The following is a 24,030-nucleotide window of genomic DNA, read 5'->3' on the forward strand; positions in this document are numbered from 1 at the left end:
TTAAAATAGGATCACTCTTTTGGTTCTGGTGATAAAAGACTGTAGGAGGCAAAGGTGGAAGTAGTTGGGAGTCCAGTGGGTGACTTGGTCCCAGGTGATGGCTGGCAAGTGGTGAAACATTAATAGCCTGGAAGGATTCTGAGGGCAGAACTGACAGGATTTGCTGATAAAATGATGAACAAAGAAATGATACAAAAATATGTACAGAATTGATACAAAGAAGGCTTTTCTTGGATTTACAAAAAAGACTGGTTTCTTTAGGGCTTTGACACTGATTTAACAAAGAGCACAGCCGCCTAGAATATCAGCATTGGAACTTGGAACTTCTGTGTCAGCTATTATTTATACCCAAGAACAAACAAAAAGAGAGTGGTCAAATATATTCAGTATCCGAATCTGTCCTTGCAATTAAGTGAGCTGATTTGGGGCTTGATCTTATTTCAGCACACTGACACGAATGAGATAATTGTTCAGCAGACATAAACATTTCAAAGTAAAAATGACACTTATCCGTGAGGAGACTGTAAAGCTCATTGGGTAGTTACACAAAAGGGGAAACATTATAATCAAGAACAAAGATCTTGCCTGATTTATACTGATTGACAGTCTGTGCTTCACACTGATCTGATAAACTGCTCAGACTTCTAACTCTGGCCTACCCAGCTACACTGAAAGCTCTTTGGAGCGTATTTAACCTTGCATTCTTCTACCTGGTGTGGCCAAACAGCTGGCGCACAACATATATCCACTGACTTCATGATTTGCCAACAAAGGTCTGTATAGTCAAAGCTATGGTTTTTCCAGTAGTCATGTATGGATGTGAGAGCTGGACCATAAAGAAGTCTGAGCGCTGAAGAATTGGTGCTTTCAAACTGTGGTGTTGGAGAAGACTCTTGAGAGTCCCTTGGACTGCAAGGAGATCAAACCAATCAACCCTAAAAGAAATCAATCCTGAATATTTATGGGAAGGACTGATGCTGAAGTTGAAGCTCTCATACTTTAGCCATCTGCACAGGCAGCTCATTGGAAAAGACCCTGATGCTGGGAAAGATTGAAGGCAGGAAGAGAAGGGGAGGACAGATGATGAGATGGTTAGATAGCATTACAACACAAGGGACATAAGCTTGAGCAAACCCTGGGAGATAGTGAAGGACAGAGGAGCCTGGCAGTGCTATAGTCCATGACGTCACAAAGAACCTGACATCACCTAGCCACTGAACGACAAAAAGAACACCTCTTTCACTAGCTTCTCTTCTGTCCTCTTTCTGCAGTGCTCAGGAGCACTTTATCTGCTAAAGTCAGAAATCTGATAATCACTCAGAAATGTGAAATTTCATATTGTGTTGGACCTTAGGGTACATGGAAGGAGCCACCCAAGGCCCACTCGCCTGAGAAGTCAGGGAAAGCTTCCCGGAGGAGGCTTGTGTGCTGCATTGTGAAGGGGGTAGGAGTTCCAAGACCAAATGAGGTCTAGAGAAGGCCTTCAAATGCACAGGGACCTCGAGACTAGAGGGAACTCGGAAAGGGCTAAAGGGGAATGACTGAGGCCTGCGGGAGCGCAGGGGCGCAAGGACCTTGGCGACAACAAAGACTCAGGGTTTGAAAGGTAGGTTTTCTAAATTCAGTTACATCTTCAAACTCTCCTAGTGCACAGAGCCATTCACCCGGTGCTGAGAGGGGTCCCGAGACAGAGCTTTCCCTTAGGCCTCACCTTGTACGCCTCTTCAGCCTGGCCTCGAGGGGAGGGCAAGCGGGGAGGAGACCGCGACGGCCACCCAGAAGAGAACTTGCCCCGAAGTCCCCCTCTTTGCCATTTCAGCCCGTTTCCTCCAGTTCTGAGGTCTCCTAACTAATGAGTTTGCCTTTTGGCCCAGAAAACAAATTACGGGAGAGCAGGATACCGAGGTTAGGTTTTTGTTTCCAGGGCTTTTTTTCGAGGCTACTCGTACACGCGAACAAAATCTAGCTGCCTCCGGGCTGGGGGCGGCCCCACCATCTCTCCAGACTTTTTGGTTTCTCTCTAGAACTTTCAGCGACGCGACGACCGGTGTGTTTACGGCGCCACAGTTCCAGTGTTTCAAGCGGCTTGTTTCCGGGCGAGAGGGGTGGCCAAGGCACTTCCACTCCCCGGGTTGGGGGAACTGGAAAGTTTACATGCTTCTTCCACAGTCTCCGGGTGCAGTTAGGAGAGGAGCAGGCACACCGGACTGCCCCTCCAAAGAAGGCTCCTCTTCCCCAGGGGCCGGGCCCAGGACCTTCCACTTTGGAGGAGGAAGAAAGTTGGGCTGGAGCGGGAAGGCGTTAGAGTGCGGGGCGACGGGGCGGGAGGGAAGTCGGGGGCCCCCGGGCTGCGCGCGAGCCGGGGTGGAGCCAGCCGCCGGCCGCGGCGTCAGCGTTTAAGATGCAAATCGATTCCCCGCTCCACCACCCCCTCCCGCCCGGGGAGCGAGGCTCCGCCGCTCCGCCGCCGCCCCCGCCTCCTGCGCGCCGCGGCGCCCCGGCGGGCGGCTCTACTTAAGCGGCGCGCAGGCTTCCACCCGGCACTCCCCTGGAGCGCGCGGGCGAGGCGGGCGGAGCGCAGCGGGGCTCGCGGGGGCGCACAGCGGCGCGCTCGCATCGTGCGCTCGGCTCCGAGCGGCTCTCGGCTGCGGCCGGGGCGCAGGGCTGAGCGAGCGTCCGAGAAAGGAGGCGGCGGCGGCGGCGGCCCCGGCCACCTCTTGGCCATGGCTCTGGCCGACAGCACTCGTGGATTACCCAACGGGGGTGGCGGCGGCGGCAGCGGCTCCTCGTCGTCCTCGGCGGAGCCGCCACTCTTCCCCGACATCGTGGAGCTGAACGTGGGGGGCCAGGTGTATGTGACCCGGCGCTGCACGGTGGTGTCGGTGCCCGACTCGCTGCTCTGGCGCATGTTCACGCAGCAGCAGCCGCAAGAGCTAGCCCGGGACAGCAAAGGCCGCTTCTTTCTGGACCGAGACGGCTTCCTCTTCCGCTACATCTTGGATTACCTGCGGGACTTGCAGCTCGTGCTGCCCGACTATTTCCCCGAGCGCAGCCGGCTGCAGCGCGAGGCCGAGTACTTCGAGCTGCCCGAGCTCGTGCGCCGCCTCGGGGCGCCCCAGCAGCCCGGCCCCGGGCCGCCGCCGCCGCACTCCCGGCGCGGGGTGCAGAAGGAGGGCTCGCTGGGCGACGATCTGCTGCCGCTCGGCTCCGCCGAGCCGGAGCAGCAGGAGGGCGCCTCGGCCGGGGCGCCGTCGCCCACGCTGGAGCTGGCTAGCCGCAGCCCGTCCGGGGGCGCGGCGGGCCCGCTGCTTACGCCGTCGCAGTCGTTGGACGGCAGCCGGCGCTCGGGCTACATCACCATCGGCTACCGCGGCTCCTACACGATCGGGCGGGACGCGCAGGCGGACGCCAAGTTCCGGCGAGTGGCGCGCATCACCGTGTGCGGCAAGACGTCGCTGGCCAAGGAGGTGTTCGGGGACACCCTGAACGAGAGCCGGGACCCCGACCGGCCCCCGGAGCGCTATACCTCGCGCTATTACCTCAAGTTCAACTTCCTGGAGCAGGCCTTCGACAAGCTGTCCGAGTCGGGCTTCCACATGGTGGCGTGCAGCTCCACGGGCACCTGCGCCTTCGCCGGCAGCACCGACCAGAGCGAGGACAAGATCTGGACTAGCTACACCGAGTACGTCTTCTGCAGGGAGTGAGCTCCCCGCTCCCCCTGGCGACTCCAGCGCGCCCGTTCCCTCCTCTCCTTTTGGCCCTGGAGGGGACTCTAGATTTCCCCTCCGACTCACCACGTTCTCGCGTCCCCCCGTTCCCCACCTCCCGTAGACCCACTGCCCCCTCACTTTACAGGCTGCAGCCGCAGAGCCTCTCGGCTTCTCCGTCTTCTCCGGACCCCACTGAAAGAGAGAGCCCAGACGTACCCCTCCCCTGTTTCCTCTGCCCCCGGCCCCAAACCAACCCTCCCCCCGAATTGTCCTTTAGTTTGGATCTAGCGGGGGGCGGGGCAGTGTGGCCACAAAGCCACCGAGTAGCTGGGAATGACTGAATTGTTCCGACCCTGATTGGACCCTGTCCAGTTGTACAGAAGATCTTCTATACGCCCTGATGACTCACTCGCGGTTTAAGACACTTGGTAGCGCTCTGGGAATAGTTTCGAAAGGTCATTGATTACGCAGTCTTTTGACCTTCTTTAAAGGTAGAGTTTTAGAAGGCTGAACGGACGACTCCGGAGCTGGAATGGGTTCAGTGCTTAGGCAGTTCAGTGACTACACGTGAAAAAGTTCTGAACAGTGACAGGTAGGAGAAGAATCTCTTGCTGGCTCTTCGGGGGAGCCTCTGGTTTCCGCGCCGATTTAAAGATCTTCGCCTATGGCTTAAACTTGCAGGAAGTTCCCCTTCTGCCAGAGGAGGCACCCTTTCTCCTGGGCTCAGCGCCCGAAGCCCTTGGTTTTCGACGGCTTGACATGGCAGCCTTTATTGGCCAGAAGGGGAAAGAGAGCGACAGCCCAGGCCACCAAGCACTGCTGTGACTGTAAACGGAGCTGGGTGGTAACGCACGTTGTGGGTGTTAGGAAAGCCCGTATTCTTGCAGTGAATGGCTGTAGTACCTTAGCTCTTAAGACTTAGGGGGTAGGGTGGGGAGGGAGGAAGGAAGTTAAGAGGGGTGGGAAAGGGGGGAGCAGATATACTCATTTATTGTTTGACAGTTGGAAGTGTGTACCGTCCGTCTGAGTACATGCACATTAACGAAATAGCATACAAGAAACAAGCAGAGCGTTTTGTAAAGATCAATCACAGATCTCCTCCTACCTGGCAGTTGATTGAACTGTTTTGAGTCCTAAACTTAGAAGTTGCTGATACTTATATAACCTAACCAAAGAGTTACCCAGTAGGGCTTTAGTTTTTGAACTTTTATTTTCTTGTTGATTATAAGTCCTGATTTTAAAATCTATTACCTTGAGCAAAATATGTTTTGAGTTACTTAGATTTAGTTTTCTTATTAAAAAATTCCTTTTTTTTCTCCAAGCCCAGCCAATGTTGACTTCTGGGCAAACCTGAAAATGCCCTTTTGATGCAGGTGGTTTGAAGTGAAGGTGAGTCTTTCCAAATGACAGAGCTGCAGAGAAGCAGAAATGCTGAGGGCTGCCATCTGTAGATAACTGGAAAGTGGGAATATTTTTAAATGAAGGCAAATAAGTACTTCAGCGTGAGCTGAGCAGTAAAATGGTGTCCCAGGTAAATGCAGCTGAAGCAGGAGGAGACCTGGTTGCCTTATACCTTTACTCTACCATGGAATAAATCCCCACTGTATATCCTATCTACACTGTAAGTGAAGGGAAATGAATCCTTGTCTTTCATGCTGTGAGGCTCCTTTGGATATTCTGTGATTAAGGAGAAGCCTTTCCTTTTTCATTTGTTTCAGCATCATTCTCTGAAGTATGTTTTTAAAAGATTTTGTAAGAGTCTTTTCAGTGTTGAAATTAGCGCTATTTTTTTCTTTTTAAAAATGAATCTTGTACTGTATCTTCCTATATGTCCATAACATGTTAAGAATTAAAACAGTTTTATTCTTAGCCTCATGTGATCCAATCTGTATATACCATATATAAACATTTTACACGAATCATTTAGTTTTTTAATTCATTTACTAAATGCTATAAACTTACCTGTATTTACCCTAGTAACTGGCATCAGATGGTGTATATACTAAAGCAACATGCTTTGATGAGTTTCTTATATCCTTGTCTATGGGGAAATTGGGTTAGGAAAAAAATGCGTAATTATAAAGCTGAATTTGCTCCATTCTTTTTGCTTGGCTATTAGTTGTATTCTACTATGTTGATTAACTATCTTTGTAAACCAAGGTACCCGTATTTTTAATCCACTAACTCTTTTCTTTTTTTATTGAGGGGAGAGAAGGACTGGAGGTCTTTCACTGGAGGTTCATTTTTAGAAAAGTAAAGTTAGCTTTATATACAAAGACTGTAATTTTAAAGGAAGCAGAAACAAGTTCAGGAAGTCATATTTGCTGGTGTTGAGCATGTTCTCGGACTAGGTAACACATTAGAACATACCCCTGTTTCAAACCTGAAATGATTTAGGAATGTCACCTGCTGGCCAAAAGTGAGTATCACAGAGATTTCTGTACCCCATGTGGTCTTCTGTATTGTGCAACACAAAGCACATAATTGAGAACATCTTGGGGACAGATCAAAGCCACTGACATGTGGCAAGACTCTGAGCTTCTGATTTTCCTTGTTAAATCTGCTCAACTCCAGGAGTCGTGGGAAACTGCTTGAGTTTTGTCTCTGCCAATCAAGTCTAAAATGTTTTCTCTTGTAAAACTTTGAGTTGACTGTTCCACTGCTTGGCAAAATTTTCCTCCTTCCAGACATCCCTGATGGCCTTCAGGTCTCCCTTACTTCTTTCATTGGCTGAAAGACTGGAAATTGAACCGTCAGAGACAGTAAATTGACCTCGTTTCGTATGATGACTGTCCTCTCTAAAGTTGGAAGTTGATATGTGAAAAATTCTATCTTCAACCCAAAGTAAAGGCTGGGTAGGAAACTCATGTTTCCCTTGGGAGGACACTGTAACTGAGGTAAGATTACTTGGCCACTGCCCTGTTGGGTCCCTTATTCACCGTGTGCTTTGAGCCATAGAAGGACCCTTAGTGGTCTGCATCACGGGCTGGAGTGTTGATTGTCATCTGTAGGTTGGATGAGATTCTGAGGGTACGTGTGAGTAAGCCCTTTGGAGTAAGCCCTCCAAAGACATTCAGTAACTTGGAAGAGGGTCATGAATTATTCAGAAATTATGACTGCATTCATCTGACTCAGTGCAGTATGTATTTACATGTGTAATGGCTCAGCTACCATTTGGTCAATTAATACTACTGAGATTTTAATAACAAATTTAACTTTTTGTAAAAGAATAGTTGACAGTGGTGGTTAGAAAAACAGGTACCATGTCCAATGCTTTTGCACCAAGTGTTTGAAAAATTGTCTGTTTTTTAATACATGTAGAACTATGATCCATGTTCATTTTTTCAGATTATGTGTTTTGGAAAATACTCCTTGAATGTGTGAAACTTAATTTTTTTTCCCTTTCAAGACGATTTTTATTCTTGTGTTTTATTTGGTTTTGGTGTTGATAGCAAAGTAATTTGTATTAATACTAGCCCAAATTGTTTTCTCTTTCAAACCAGATCCATATATATATATATATATATGGCCTGTTGCTTCTCTGGGGAAATGCATAATCTGAATTCTCAGACAAAATGGGCAACTGGCAGCGCTCATGACACATTTCCATTTTTATTAGATTTTTCCTTGTAATGTTATTACATTAAAGCCATGTAAGTTGAAGCTTTGATAATTTTTTACTTTTCAAATTATGATAAATTCTAATCTAATACTCAAAAAACAGTTTTGTACTCCACATGAAAAATGCTAAATGATAGTGCAGGTATTTAGAAAAGTATTGACTGGGGTTGAATTCCCTAAGAATTTCTTTTATAGTCTAAATCATAAGTACTTTACTCAATTGACTTAAATTTTCTATGGTAAACTGTTTTTATTCTAAACCTACCAGAGTAAATTCTTTGGATTTTTTTCCTGTTTGTCCTTATTATAACTAATTTAAAAACTGAATTAGTTTTCTTAGATGACCTAAATCTCTCTATTGAGAAATAAAATATTCTTCTGTTTCCAGTGGCTATGGTACCTAAAATAAGCCTTCCTAAAGCCAGAAACATGCTGTGTTGAAGTTAACTTTTCTTCGTCACAATTTTGGACAATAAACATCTAAAAGGATTAATGTTTGAAGATTAATATTCTCTACTGGGACCCTTGAATCTTCAATGGAAGAAATTCAACCAGAATATTTATATTACAGTATAATCTCGTGTGGTAGGAAGCTGAACTAGTTGATCCAGAATTCTTGTCACCTTAGACATTTTGTGATTTTTTTTTTCCCCAAGTTTTTTAAAAAAACTTAAACATGTTTCGAGGTATGTGGACATAATTGTAATGTAAACTATTATACAACTGTCTTTGTGACTTCATAGGCAGGTGAATTTTGCTATTACTATTGAATACAAATGACAGTTCATTTATGATCACTCAAACAGCATTTGTGACATTAATGACAAAGGTTAAAATATCCATTATGGATGTTAATTTTGAAGTTATAAATTGTATGTTATTTAAATTTTTCTGGACATCTGAAAAACTCTTATCTGGGAGACGATGTAAGATTCCCACAGAGTTACCTGGGATTATGAAATTGTTGAACATGTTATATGCTCAGTGATATGGATCACTGAGCCATTTCCTCAGTGATTGAAGGAGAAAGGGGGAAAAAAGATCATCATACAGTTACCAGCCTTTCTAACAAAACAGAAAGCCAAGGAAAAAACAATCCTTCTATATTTAAAAAACTGACAAAGTTCTTTTCAGACATGACCAGACTTAAAGTGAGAATTTCTTCAACCATCTAAATGCTCTAGAAATTTTGGTTTTCTCTGTTCACAACCAGTTGTATAACAGAAATACTCGATACTGTTTTCCTCCCTGTGTGTGAAGTAATGAATCATTGATTATGTGACTTGTTATGTATTCTATTAAACACTAAAGAATAAAACATCCACTCCTTTAATTATTCCTCTTGGCTCCAGGGTATGGACTGGCTCAGACACTGATCTGATTTCATTTAAGGGGCACTCTGAATATTGCAACGTGCATGCGTGCATGCTCAGTCACTTCAGTCATGTCTGACTCTTTGCAACCGTATGGACTGCAGCCTGCCAAGCTCCTTTGTCCATGGGATTCTTTAGGCAAGAATACTGGTTAGTTCCTGTTAGTGGCTCAGTCGTGGCCTGCTCTTTGTGACCCTATGAACTGTAGCCAGGCTGTTGTGTCCATGAAATTCTCCAGGCAAGAATATTGGAGTGGGTTGCGAGTTCCTTCTCCAGGGGATCTTCCCGACCCAGGGATCAAACCTTGGTCTCACGCATTGCAAGCAGATGCTTCACCATCTGAGCCACCAGGGAAGCTCCAGGGATATTGGAGTGGGTTGCTATCCTCTCCTCCAGGGCATTTTTCCAACCCAGGGATCGAACCTGAGTCCCTTGCGTCACCTATATTGCAAGAGGATTCTTTACCTTTGAGTCACCAGAGAAGCCCCTTAAATACTGGTAATGCTTCCTAAATTATTGTGAGGTTAATACCATTAGAAGGGCTCCTCTTCGGAAATTAGCCAGCTGGGCCAGGAGAGAACGGGCATTTTCCCCAGAGTTTTTTTGTCAAGAACCCCTGTTGTCAAGGTGGTTTGGTCCTCAGTGTGGAGGTAAAGCCCTTCATAAACATTTCCTTTGACCACAGTCTTGGCAACACATGTGAATTATTTTGAACAGAGGATGGGGTTGTAGATAGAGATGACCTCTTAAAGTTTATAGGGAAAGGAAATAGAAGCTGTGAGATAGGCCTTAATTACAAGTATAGTGAATGAAGATAAAAATCTAAAGAATATGGGAAGAGGCTCTGCATTTTTTTAAAAATTTTATTTTATTTGCTGTGCTTAGTTGATCAGTTGTGTCTGACTCTATTTGACCCCATGGACTGTAGCCTGCCAGACTCCTCTGTCCATGGGGATTCTCCAGGCAAGAATACTGGAGTAGGTTGCCATGCCCTCCCTCTAGGGGATCTTCCCAACCCAGGGATCAAACCCAGGTCTTCCTCATTGCAGGTGAATTCTTTACCGTCTGAGCCACCTGGGAAGCCCATTTATTTTATTATCTTAGTTTGCTTTATGATGTTGTATTAGTTTCTGTTGTACAGCAAAGTAAATCATCTGTATGTACAGATATATCTGTATTTTGGATATAGGGGCTCTTTCTTGAATCATCCCTGGTCATTGATGTCTCACCGCTCTTGACTGAAAACAGTGCTTCCCGGGTTGAGAAACCACAGACGTTGGAGTTGGCCACACGGGCCCTGGGTTGCAGGGCTGTGACACAGGAAGCTGTGCGTTGGGTGGGGTAGCAAGGCCGGCTTTGGCCTTCCTCTTTGTTTTTGCCTGTACTTCCTCTAGATAGCTTTTGTTTTAGTTTCCGAAAAATATAGGGTGAAAAATTTAAGCAGTGTAAGAGTGTATATCATAAAGAGTAGATATCCATCCTTCAGTTCAGTTCAGTCGCTCAGTCGTGTCCGACTCTTTGCGACCCCATGAATCACAGCACGCCAGGCCTCCCTATCCATCACCAACTCCTGGAGTTCTAGCCGCTAGTTTTTCCCAGGGGTGAAAGTGAAAGTGAAGTTGTTCAGTCATGTCCGACTCTTTGTGACCCCATGGACTAGAGCCTACCACGCTCCTCCATCCATGGGATTTTCCAGGCAAGAGTACTGGAGTGGGTTGCCATTTCCTTATCAGGCGTAATCATTGGTAAATCTTTATAGAAATATTCCATACATTGAGTGAATGAATGGATATAGGAATGAATGAATACATAAATAATTCCTCTCTCTTTTTTTGTGTGTTCAGTAGGGTTTATATCCATTCCCTGCCTTGCTTTCTTATTTTAACCACTGACCCTGGAGCTCTTGCAATGCTTGCTTGTACATGTAGCAATGATTTACCTCATCTTATTTGATGGCTTCATAATATTCTGAGTGATATGCCGTTGTCTAGATGTGCTGTCATTTATTTTACCAGTCTTTTTTTGATGGGCATTTAAGTTTCCACATTTCTTTTTTTCTGCTTCAAAAAGTGCTCTTTTGAATATCTTTTTACATATATACAAATATATGAGTCTTTTTTCGTATGAAACGATGCCAAGAGAGAAAGCACCTGGAGATGCTTTTTTCTTGTTTGAGTGCTGTGGAAATAATAGGATTCATTGGAAACTCTAAAGAGAATGTGGGAAATAGATGGGGAAACAGTGGAAACAGTGTCAGACTTTATTTTTTGGGCTCCAAAATCACTGCAGATGCTGATTGCAGCCAGGAAATTAAAAGATGCTTACTCCTTGGAAGGAAAGTTATGACCAACCTAGATAGCATATTAAAAAGCAGAGACATTACTTTGCCAACCAAGGTCCGTCTAGTCAAGACTATGGTTTTTCCCGTGGTCATGTATGGATGTGAGAGTTGGACTGTGAAGAAAGCTGATCACCGAAGAATTGATGCTTTTGAATTGTGCTGGAGAAGACTCTTGAGAGTCCCTTGGACTGCAAGGAGGTCAAACCAGTCCATTCTAAAGGAGATCAATCCTGGGTGTTCATTGGAAGGACTGATGCTAAAGCTGAAACTCCAATACTTTGGCCACCTCATGTGACGAGTTGACTTACTAGAAAAGACTCTGATGCTGGGAGGGGTTGGAGGTGGGAGGAGACGGGGACGACAGAGAATGAGATGTCTGGATGGCATCACCGACTTGATGGACATGAGTTTGAGTGAACTCTGGGAGTTGGTGATGGACAGGGAGGCCTGGCGTGCTGCGATTCATGGGGTTGCAAAGGGTCGGACACGACTGAGCGACTGAACTGAACTGAACTGAAAGGGAATGAGGATGGTGGTAGTGTGAAATAACTATAGAGTCATTAGATAGATAATGGTTTTATGTACCTTTCACATTGAGGACAAGACCCCCTTGCAAGAAAAAAAAGCCAAAAACCCAAACCCCCCACACACACCTTTGTTTATTTTCAATTTAGGAAGTCCTCCTCCCTCAGTTTTTATTCTAGTTTGTTTTTCATTAATTATGACTGATACTTGGTTTTTAAGAATATAGTACGTTAGAGGAGCTATAAAGTTTCCCATACTTCTTAATGAGGCACCTCTTGAGGGAGTTGGATGGGAAACTATAAATAATGGGGCACCTTCCTGGAACATTAGTTGGACTAACTGAGGTGTGGATATATGAATTAGGTAATTAAGTAATTTACCTGGTAACTGATTTACAAAGACTGATTCCATTTTATGGAAAGAATGGTAAATTTACGTGAATTTAAAAGACAAATCCCTAAACTTTAAAGATAGCCTGAAGTTGTAGAATTCCAGGGAGGAGTTCACGTTCTTTTGTCGATGAGAGCTCAGTGATGGTGGTGGTGGTGATGGGGTTGAGAACTGTTGGTATCTGCTGGGCTAGTGTTTTGATGGTTAGGTTCGGTTCAGTTCAGTTCAGTCGCTCAGTCGTGTCCAACGCTTTGCGACCCCATGAATCGCAGCACGCCAGGCCTCCCTGTCCATCACCAACTCCTGGAGTTCACTCAAACTCATGTCCATCGAGTCAGTGATGCCATCCAGCCATCTCACTCTCTGTCGTCCCCTTCTCCTCCTGCCTCCAATCCCTCCCAGCATCAGAGTCTTTTCCAGTGAGTCAACTCGATGCATGAGGTAGCCAAAGTATTGGAGTTTCAGCTTTAGCATCGGTCCTTCCAATGAACACCCAGGACTGATCTCCTTTAGAATGGTCTGGTTGGATCTCCTTGCAGTCCAAGGGACTCTCAAGAGTCTTCTCCAACACCACAGTTCAAACGCGTCAATTCTTTGGCGATCAGCTTTCTTCACAGTCCAACTCTCACATCCATACATGACCACGGGAAAAATCATAGCCTTGACTAGATGGACCTTGGTTGGCAAAGTAATAGCAGAGATGTCTCTCAAGCTCTTTGATCTACTCACGAAGTAAGTTTCAAGGCCAGTGCTGTTCTGAGGCCAAAAACCACCTCCCCTTTCATTTACAGGCAAAGTGCCCTCTGGGGCTAAGTGAAAAAGAGGCAAAGAGGGTTACTTTTGGTCATTAACTCTTAACTTGCCTTCTGCAACATTTCTCTATGGGCAGTCGTTCACTAGTCATTCAGTCATTCAAAATCTCTTTGAGTACCTACTGTGTGTTTAGTTGTGCCCGTCTCAGAGACACATGAGTAAGTGCTGAGCATTAGTAAGGGAGCTGTTGAATAATGACAACGTAACTTGGAAGGGCAGTGCTGGGATAGTTATAAGGAGTGAGATAATTATAAGGAGTGAGATAATTATAAGGAGTGAGAAAGGAAGATGTCTAACTCTGTAAGCTTGCTGGAGGGGAGGAGATGCCAGAACTGAGGCTTCAAGGTAAAGAAGAAATGGAGGTGCCTTCTAGGCACAGGCCAACTTAATGAGGAAAGACTCAGGGATAGTAAGAACCATAAACTCATGGCAAAAAGCCAACCCCCTCCAAATGCACAACCCAAAACAGCAAACCAAACCAAAACAAAAAAGTCAACCAATCAACCAAATGAAAAAACAGCTGGAGAGGCAATGTTTGTGTTCTTGTATACTCACTGTCATGTCATGACTGTAGCCCGCCAGTCCATGGGATTTCCAGGCAAGAATACAGGAGTGGATTGCCATTTCTTTCTCCAGGGGGTCTTCCTGACCCAGGGATCGAACCCATGTTTCCTGCATTAGCAGGTAGATTCGTTACCACTGAACCACCTGGGCAGCCCATGAAAGCCTCATATATGATATTGAAAGATTTGAACATTATAGTTCTTAGGGATGAAGAATTTTAAGTAAAATGTGAAATAATCAAAGGGTTGCATTGGAGAAGGGAAAGGCTACCCACTCCAATATTCTGGCCTGGAGAATTCCAGGAGAGTCACAGGCAGAACACATGAGTCTGCCTGTGGAGTAAGGTTTTGTTCACCTTTCTTCTCCCTTCAAACATTTAAGGTTATGCAACTTAAAAAAAAGTTCATTTTTAGTTGGAGGATAATTGTTCACAGTATTGTGTTGGCTTCTGCCATACAATGTGAATCAGCCATAAATATATATACGTCCCCTCCCTCTTGAACTTCCTGTCCACCCCCACCCCTTCCCACCCCTTCCCACCCCTCTAGTTTGGCACAGAATGCTGTGTTGAGCTCCCTGTGTTATACAGCAACTTCCCATTATCTATTATTTTATATATGGTAATGTATGTATTTCAGTGCTACTCTCTCAATTCCTCCCACCATCTCCTGCCCCCTGCTATGTCCATAAGTCTGTTCTCTATGCCTGAGTCTCTGTTCTTGCCCTGCAGATATGTTCATCAGTACCATTTTTCTAGATTCCGTCAGTTCAGTTCAGTTCAGTTCAGTCACTCAGTCGTGTCCGACTCTCTGTGACCCCATGGACCACAGCATGCCAGGCCTCCCTCTCCATCACCAACTCCCAGGGTTTACCCAAACTCATTTCCATTGAGTTGGTGATACCATTCAACCACCTCATCCTCTGTCATCCCCTTCTTCTCCCGCCTTCAATCTTTCCTGGCATCAGAGTCTTTTCAAATGAGTCAGCTCTTCGCATCAGGTGGCCAAAGTGTGTTAATATATGATATTTGTTTTTCTCTTTCTGACTGACTTCACTCTGTGTAACAGGCTCTACATCTGCCTCAGTTCAACTGACTCAAATGCGTTTCTTTTTATGGCTGAGTAATATTCCATTGTATATACGTACCACAACTTCTTTATTCAGGTCATGCAATTTTACATGAGATTTGTTTGCAATAATATTGGGAACAGTGTGGTTTTTCTTTTGGATTTATTTTTAATTGGAGGATAATTGCTTTATAATATTGTGTTGGTTTTTGTCATGCAACAACACAAATCAGCCCTAAGTATACAAATGTCCCCTCCCTTTTGAAGCTCCTTCCCACCCTGCAACCCCATCCCCCTCTCTAGGTTGTCACATGTTGAGCTCCCTGTGCTATATAGCAACTTCCCATTAGCTATCTATTTTACGTATGGTAATGTATAATTTCAATGTTACTGTCTGAATTTGTCTATCCTCTCCTTTCCCTGCTGTGGGAACGCTGTATTTGAATGAGGAACTCTTCTGTTAATCCTTAGATCTCATCCTCAAGAGATGTATTAGGAAGTAGTCTTGAGAGAAACCTAACGAATTATTTATTTAGTGGGTAGTTTATCAAGTACCTACCTGCATTAATGCATCAAGAACCCTGAAATAGCAGTTCATCCTTTCAGCTTTCAACAATCATTCATTGAACCCCTCAAATATCTGAGAAACAGGCATGTCCTTTCAGGTTTGCTTTCTTTATCTTCCACAACAGAGAGCAAAATGGTGAACTGGCCAGTTAAGGAAACTTTACCTCTGGAACAACCAAAAATCACAGAAAACTTAGCCATATTGGGCATTATATATACACTTTGCATTTTTGGACTTTTATGAATAGTACCTCCCCTCACAATTAAAAAAGTACACTGAATAGCTACTAAGAATGGTGCTCTGTTATGTGCTGCCCTTCCTGAGTTTTTCAGAGTGGAAAAGGTGAAGCCAGCAATGGCATTTTTTAAAATTTGGGGCTTAACTTTTGTTATAGTAACTGGCAACAATTTCCCAAGTTATTTACAAATTATTCCCCATTAATTCATTATCTTTCTCCATTACTTTCTGGGTGGGTGAAAAAGAACCCAAAGTGAGATCAAGCCCTCATTTCTGTATGTTGATGGAAAGGGCAGTACAAATATCTTCTTGTTTAGCCTTTGTCTTTCTTCTTTGGAAAACATTGAAGGAAAGTCACAGGTTAGGGTGAGAGGAATGTGAAGGAAATGAAACTAGGAGTTAGATTTCCTGGTGACTTGGGTTGTTTGCTTTTCTTTATAGTGTAGTCTTAATATTCACTCACCTTTGACATCTATTTGCCCATTTGCAGGGGGGGAAAAAGCATTTATTTCTTTAGTTTTGCTTCAGGGCTCCATACTGCTTAGCACATAATAGGTCATCAGTAGAAGTGTGTTGAATAAATGCATGAGTGCTTATGTTATTCATTCTTTTATGTATTAGGGAAAAAACGCACTAACTTAAAATTGGCTTTTACCTTTTTGGTAACACTACCAAGAACCACTTTTCCCTCTGTATACCTATATATATATTTTTTGAGAAATTTGTAATTGTAGTTTTCATAAATAAATACATAAAAATGACTATCCTCTTTGACTTGAAAGTTGCAGGAATTATGATGATTTGGGTATTTTTTTTTCTGAATAGTTGTTAGGTGGCAGCTGCTCCAAAGCCCAAAACACTTGACAATATTTCCATTTTATGATGGAAGTTAAGTTCACTGACAGCTATATTATAGGCTTTCCTCTGGGGCTGTTATTTGTTACAGAGTTTTGAAAATCTTAACTGGAAAGTTTCAAGAGGTGCCTCTTAAGAGTTGTACGAAAGAAATTTGACTTCCCTGACACGCTAGAGTGTACTGTTCCAAATATTCAGCTGGTGAGAGTTGTGAGTTTTTAAAATGACAGCTTTAAGGACTTTTAAAAAATAAATGATGTGTACAATGATGCGCTGATCTTACAATAGCAGATATGTTTTTTTTTTTTTTCTTTCAGGTCAGAACCACGTGTATTCAAATGTATAAATTCTCCCCCTCAGTTTATGTTAGAAACACAGCTTGTAAGGTCAATGTTTTATCCAGGGATCTGAGAGGCTTTCTTTCAAAATGTGAGCAAGAAATAGCAACAGTGCTATGGGCTGAATATGTCCTCCCAAAATTCATATGCTGGAATCCTAATTCCCACTGTGATGGAGTTTGAGGGTGGAGACTTTGGGAGGTGATTAGGTCATGAGGGTGGAACCCTGATGCATGGAGTTAGTGCCCTTATAGAAGAGACCCCAGAGAGACTCCTCATTTCTCCCACCATGTAGAGTCAACGAGAAGATGTGTGTCTATGAACCAGAAAGCAGTCTTTCATCAGACTCCATATCTGCCAGTTCCTCCATTTTGGACATCCCAACCTCCAAAACTGAGAGAAGGAAATGTTTGCTGTTTCAGCTAGGTGGTCTATGGTATTTTTGTTATAGCAGGCCAAACCAAAACTTCATTATATTGTTGTTATATTTCTCCCCTATAATGCATAATCTTCTCCCAGAGTCTTAAGAGAATTCTCAAAAAAGCTTCTTGCTATTATCATCATATAATTTAATTCTAGTGCAATTTAAGGATAAGTGAGGAAAATCACTGCTTTTATCTTAGTTCCTGGATCTAACAGGAGAAAAGAACCTTTGGGGCTTGTACATGTTAAGTTCCCCTAGGCTGTTGACAGGGAGATGGAAGAAGGTCAGGATGAGTCAGGCATTGAATAGTGGGAATGTATCAAGCATGGTTATGAAAAGACAAGAATTCTCCTTTTGTATAAGAAAGTTGAATTAATAAACCTATATAAATGCTGTCCTTGAAAACAATTATTTTGGTAGACTTTACATTTATTTCAGTAAGAGCTACAGGAAATTAATTTAAAATGACATTTAGCAGATTATTAGTAGGCAGAGGAGAGGCAGTATCTAGGAAAACCTGTTGTCATTGGAGAAGACTGTAAGGTGAGTGTGGAGAAAAAGAAAGTGAGTAGGCCGTCAGGCAAAGAAAAGGAATTTATTAGACGGAAATGAGAGGGTGACTGGCCCTTAAGGAGAACCAGTGTCCTCCCTTTCTGATAGGGTCTTTCTTATACCCTTGCCAATGAAAAATTTTCTGAAGGGATGGTTAATTTTTAGCCTATAGCTGAGTCCTGTGGTCATGTAGCCAAAAGTCTGAAATCAGGTGGTCTTGTAGCCTTGAGAAGGTAGGTACCAGTGGGAAAACAGAATGTTATTTGGCAATTTGGTCAGTCTCAAGGGTCACTGTGATTTTATTTTTTGTTTGCAAGGTAAACATAATGAGCCGGTTTAACAATGAGCCCCCATGTAGGCTTTGTGTAGATGAAGTAGTTTTGGAATTGAATGGTGGTTATGGCTGCACAACAATGTGAATGCATGTAATGCTACAGAAGGTCCACTTAAAAATGGTTAAAATGGTAAATTTTACATTATGTATAGTTTACCATAGTAAAATAATATGGGCTTAATAAAGGTAAGAAAATATAGACAGTTATAAGGCAAATAAAAGTTGTTCTTGAGCTCTACCAATAATTTGACATTAAAATTATCTCCAATTATGATGAAGAATTATGGAAAGTCATTTCTTTGGTTGTTTTGCCAATGTTATTCTCGAGCATATTAGAAATTCTTCACTTGGATGAGTTATGAGTCACACAATAAAATCAGTCTAATAACTTTTAGTAACCTTTTAATTTCTGAAAATTTGAGAATATGTATCTGTGTCAGTATGTGCTTAAATTTGTCTTATGTAAATTTTCTATTTTTTTGTGCTTTATCCCTTTGCATTAGCTCAAATAATTAAGAACTGTTACTCAAAATGAATTGAAATTCCACTCAATTTGAAATTTCAGAGGGCTTTGCAAGAACAAATGAACATTTCTCCCTATTTAAAGGGAGAAATGAATAATTGTTCAGGAAGGTATGTGTGTTTAGAGTCAGGAACCAGCTTAGCATCTGTAATTTTAAGAAAGGGTCTGATCTATGTTCTTTCTATTAATACTCCCACTGTTATATAAATTAATTTGGTGTTCACAGGGCCATAAGGCCAGTCTTTGTGGAACAAAGGTATATAATGGAGAAATTATCATTGCTTCTCTGCAATGGGAGGGTTAAGGATGACTAACAGATGTGAGGATCTGTCTTAGCTGCTTTGGAGTTGGCATCATTTGTGAAGTTGAATCAAAGCTGAAGGCTGCCAACTCAGGAGGAAGTAGATGCTTCAGAGTAATGGATTGTAAACTTGGGTGAAATTGAAACTGGGAAGGAAATATACACCAGATGGCAGAGGAACAAACTGAATTGAGGTAATTTTAAACATCCAGAGCAGTGATTTTCAATGGGGTGTCAGGATGGAGGGGCAGTTCTTCCCTCTCCCCAGGGATCATTTGGTAATGTCTGGAGATGTTTCTGTTTTACAAGTTGGAGGAAGACTGTTCCTGACATCTACTGAGCAGGGACCAGAGATGCTGCTAAACATTCTATTAATATACAGGACAGCCTCCCACAACAAAGAATGATTTAACCTTACATGTGGTAGTTTTGACATTGAGAAGTCCTGTGATGGAAAAGAGAATGGATAGATGGACAAATAAATGACTAGGGTAAGGTGTTTGGTCCAAATGTAGAGCAAGGCATTGAATGTTGCTGAGTTCCAAGAGCTAAAGATTATGTGGATTTTCAGATTTGAGATGGGCTTAAATGAAGGAGGAAAATGGTGTGTGGGTAGTTAGACTCTTGCCAAGGTACTTTTGTAACCTTGGTGGATGTTCTATTGGGAATAGCCAGGAGAAGACAGGACCTGGAAAAAATTTGATCAGAAGGTCTTGCCAAGTTTGTATCAAGACTGGAGAAGAGCAAGAGAATACCGTAGCAAGAGGCAGCAAAATGAAGGTCAAGAGGTCCTAGAATGATGAAAAGAAGTGGGTAAATATGGTGGTTTAGGTAGCTAAGTGTGGAAGAAAGTCTGGGAAGAAGTGGAAGGTAAAAAGGAGCAGAAGCTAGCAAGGTTGAATAATGGTTCTCAAACCTGTGTACATTAGAATCACTTAGGAATTAAGAAAAATACTGGTGCCTGGGCCCGACCTCAGACTGTTACCCCAAGTTCAGTCATGCCAATAAATCAGAGATGAAGTGTTGAGGCAAGGAATATAACTTTATTCGTAAAGCAGGCAGACCAAGAAGATGGCAGATTAATGTCTCAAAATAACCATCTTATGGGGTCTGGACACCAGGTTCTTTCATAAAACAGAAAGGTGGTGAGGTGAGGAAGTAAAGTAAAAAGGCCATTTATCTTGCAAATATCTTCTGGAATGGCCAGACTTGGGGATCAGTTCAGTTCAGTCACTCAGTCACGTCCGGCTTTTTGTGACCCCATGGACTGCAGCACGCCAGGCCTCCCTGTCCATCATCAACTCCCGGAGCTTACTCAAACTCAAGTCCATCATGTCGGTGATGCCATCCAACCATCTCATCCTCTGTCCTCCCCTTCTCCTCCCACTTCAATCTTTCCCAGCATCAGGGTCTTTTCCAGTGAGTCAGTTCTTCACATCAGGTGGCCAAAGTATTGGAGTTTCAGCTTCAACATCAGTCCTTCCAATGAATATTCAGGACTGATTTCCTTTAGGATGGACTGATTGGATCTCCGTGTAGTCCAAGGGACTCTCAAGAGTCTTCTCCAACACCACAGTTCAAAAGCTTCAATTCTTCGGTGCTCAGCCTTCTTTATAGTCCAATTCTCATATCCATACATGACTACTGGGAAAAACATAGCTTTGGCTAGACGGACCTTTGTTGACAAAGTAATGTCTCTGCTTTTTAATATGCTGTCTAGGTTGGTCATAGCTCTTCTTCCAAGGAGCAAGTGTCTTTTAATTTCATGGCTACAGTCACCATCTGCAGTGATTTTGGAGCCCCCCAAAATAAAGTCTCTCACTCGGGGATGGAATGTGTTAATTTCTTCTTGGTTGTAGCTATTCACAGTTGGACAGGGTCAGGATGTCTTCCTGAATAAAGGCATTTTGGCTTAACATTCAGTCAGGGGGTGGAGTTCCCTGAGGAAGTCCAAAAACAATGGGAAACAAAGGTTAAAGTAAAACAAACAGATTCCACATGGGGTCAGATTTTGTTTTTCCCTGTAATAAGACTTGGATGGGTTTTGGACTTCAAGTCTGGTTATTGACATTTCCTAGGTATTTCTAATGAGCAACTAGTGCTGAGAACTGCTATCCTAACAGGTTAGTAAAGTCAAGGAGGAACAAATAGGGCAACTAGAGCAATACTCTAAAATAAGCTGACATCCAAGATTAGAGGCTGCTTGCCCTGTGTTGCAGTGTTTTGTTACCCATCCTTTGCGGAGAGGTGTGTAGCTGTGTCTGAGATGACAGGAGCTTCAGGGTGGGTTTTGCTTACAATTTGATGATAAGGAGTGAGCAGGCAGCAGGAGCTCACTTCTTTCTAGTGACCAATGACACAGCTTTGGGTTTAAACTGGTAGTGAGTAGCCAAATTACCTTGTGATGAAAAAATATCACTTAGAGTAGAAATAATAATGTCAGTTACACGGACAATTAAAAATTACTTTGTATTCTACATATAAGAATGGCATTACAAGGGATGAAATGAAAAGCCGTCAAACTATGGCTATCTTGGCAAAAGTGCATCATTTTCTCTACCAGTAGCTGGTAAAGGTGGCCTGTTTTCTTACCTTGTTGCCCAAGGAAGGCTAATGAACTGGTCAGAGGGTACCTCTAAGAGCCTCCTTTTCAGAAGGTCATCCTTTATCGGTCTTTTCCAGGTCAGAGAAAACGTTCCTTTCTAGTAGAAAGGGAATGTGAGTGAACGCGTTCTCTGTCTGCAGATTCCAGGGACATTTTCAAAGGGATTGAATAAGTGACTGGTGGTAAGAAATCTGTTCCGTTTTCATTTGTCTCTAGCGGGGGCCTGGTGGCAATTTAATATTCTTTATTATTATTTTACATGTAACTTCCTTCCTAGCTTATGATTCCTGTCAGGACTGAGTGTTATTACCCATTAGTCATTTTTCTTGGGTGGCCTATGATGCTGCAAAGGAGGGCTGGTGTATTTCAGTCATTTTGCTTACAATTTGATTTGTGTTCTCTAGAATCCCAATTTAGTTTCATCAGCACATTTCAACATACAACAGCTGGGTCCCTGGATGGAGTTATTTACATACATTAGCAGCTGAAAGCTAAGCACCATGACCCAGAAGCTGGCCTGATATTTTCCCAGAGCCTCACCTGACATTTTTAAAAGGAAACTCTGCCTTCTTATTTGTAACTATTGGTGTCAGTGACAATATCCTGTGAACGTTAAAAAAAAAAAAAAAAAAAAACTGTTGGCCTCTAGATAATTTTTAAGCTAAAACACTTTGATCAAAACCTCAAATCCTTATCAGAGAACAAGTTTGGTCCTAGTTTAATATCAGGTAAGAATATTGCCTGCCTCCATTACAATTATGTTTTATTATTAACCTAAAGGCAGAGAATCCACTGATCCACAAACATCATTATTACTAAGACCCTGAACATGACTCCAAACACCTGACATCATATAATCATGACATGAGAAAGACGTGGATGGTGTGAGGCTTATGGATAATGCAGGTTCCCCGCCCCCAACCATTTTCTTTATGTTTAAATTCTTGAACTATGGTCCTGATCTGTGTGATAGGCTGAAAATACCACCGCCACCCACACTCCCCCCAAAAAAGATCTCCTTCCTAATTATCAGAACCTGTAATTGTGAAAACAGTGTCTTTACAGATGTTGATAGAGTTAAGGATTTTGAGATCAGGATATTTGATTATATGTTGTGTGTGTTAACTCGCTTCAGTAGTGTCTGACTCTTTTCAACTCCATGGACTGTAGCCCACCAGGCTTCTCTGTCCATGGGATTATCCAGGCACGAATCCTAGAGTGGGTTGCATACCCTCTTCCAGGGCATCTTCCTGATGCGAGGATCGAACCCATGTCTCTTACATCTCCTGCATTAGCAGATGGGTTCTTTACCACTAGCGATATGGAGGTTCTTAAATGCCAACACAAGTGTTCTTATTAGAGAGGCAGAGGGAGATTGGAACACAGAGAGAAGATGAGCTCGTGAGATCGTGAAGGCAGAAGCTGGAGTGATGGGCCCACAAACCAAGGAGTACACTAAGTCCTCTACATACGAACAAGTTCCATTCTGAGAATGCAAGTCCATTAAATTAGCCCAGGTACCCAGCTAACACAATCGGCTATATGGTACTGTACTGTAATAGGTTTACACTACTTTTCACACAAATAATACATAAAAATCAAGCCCCCAAAATAGAGAAAACATTTTTAATCTTACTGTAAAGTACCTTGGAAAGTAAAGTAGAACAGTACAACAGCTGGCATACAGATGCTGGCATTGAGTGGACAGTCTAGAAGAGTTACTGTCTGGAGGAGGGAGAGGAGGTGGGAGATGGTAGAGCTGAAGGATCATCAGAAACAGGAGACGGAGGGCGAGCTGCAATTTCACTCATGCCTGCTGCTGATGGCACAGGTTCTGGTTCCCTGCTGGATTCAGTTCTATCTACCCTCTTGAAAAAAATGATCCAGTGATGTCTGGGTAGTAGCCCTTTTTTTCCTCATCGTAGATGACACGGTAGCACTGGATTGCATTCTGAATGGCTGCTGCAACCTTCGTGTGCTGTTCTATGTTTGTGTCCTGTGCCCAAAACCCAACACTGCCTCCTCAAATAAAGAAAATCCCCTTGCCATTTCCTGAGTCGTGAATCTGTTTCTTCAGTTATGTCTTCTTCCTTTTGTTTCTCTTGGTCCTTGCTCTGGGCCTCCAATTCCATCTTTGCCTCACTCTTTCAATTCTTTTCACCTTTGTTTCCATTGTTATCGCTTGGCACTTCTTAGCAGTATCAGCAAGGTCACTGCTGCTTGCTTCCAGACATCCTGGACTTGAAATAAAGATACTGCGCTACTGTACAGTTCTGCACAGTATAAGCACAACCACTGCTAGAGGATGCGTACATGTGACAAGGTACGCCAGACACTTGAACTTATGTGACTGAACGTGCGAATGCACTAAGCATCTTTGAAAGTTTTCAACTTGAAGGCTGAGCTAGATTTTGGACACCTGGCTTCTGGACCATGAAGGAACAAATTTCGGCTGTTTTAAACCATCAAATTTGTGGTAATTTGTTGCGCAGGAACTTAATACAGTCAATAGGAGTCTATCCCATGGTTCTTGGACAGATAGTTTATTTATTCTGACGTGTCAGTGTTTTTCCTGGAAATGTTAATTTTCTTGATATTTTTTCATTTGGTATCTTATTTAGGATCCATTCATTCTGTTGAGTCCTTTCTGTTTGGGCAAGTAGAGACCAATATGGTAGATGACTAGCAGGATTGGTTGATCTCCTGAAGAAATCCCCAGATATGGGCAAAACAGTTGTGAACAAGTAACCCAGAAGCCTCATTATTCCAGGAAGGAGAGAGAATATTCTCTGCTATATATTGAATGTTCATCAGTTCAATTCAGTTCAGTCTATTAGTCATGTCTGACTCTTTGTGACCCCATGGATTGCAGCACTCCAGGCTTCTCTG

At 43.2% G+C, this 24,030-nt stretch overlaps 1 protein-coding gene across 2 annotated transcripts; it reads left to right on the top strand.

The window, feature by feature from the left end:
• The first annotated feature begins 2,543 nt into the window (after positions 1 to 2,543).
• KCTD12 (potassium channel tetramerization domain containing 12) lies at positions 2,544 to 8,651 on the top strand. 2 transcript variants are annotated; one of them, XM_055426490.2, is made up of 2 exons: positions 2,544 to 6,607; positions 7,720 to 8,651. In XM_055426490.2, exon 1 carries the CDS (start codon positions 2,724 to 2,726, stop codon positions 3,702 to 3,704), a length of 981 nt encoding a protein of 326 aa, XP_055282465.1. In that variant the 5' UTR covers positions 2,544 to 2,723; the 3' UTR covers positions 3,705 to 6,607; positions 7,720 to 8,651. The 2 variants fall into 2 exon arrangements, with proteins under 2 accessions (XP_055282465.1, XP_055282466.1); XM_055426491.2 differs by having other exon boundaries at positions 2,544 to 5,099; positions 6,398 to 8,651.
• Positions 8,652 to 24,030: the final 15,379 nt, after the last annotated feature.

Source organism: Moschus berezovskii, chromosome 13 (genome assembly GCF_049115385.1).
Source record: "Moschus berezovskii isolate FMDL1 chromosome 13, NW_MosBer_1.0, whole genome shotgun sequence".
Classification (NCBI taxonomy): Eukaryota; Metazoa; Chordata; class Mammalia; order Artiodactyla; family Moschidae; genus Moschus; species Moschus berezovskii.

Excerpts from the sequence above, each read along its gene's own strand:
- KCTD12 (XM_055426490.2), top strand. The coding sequence starts at position 2,724 with ATGGCTCTGGCCGACAGCACTCGTGGATTACCCAACGGGGGTGGCGGC.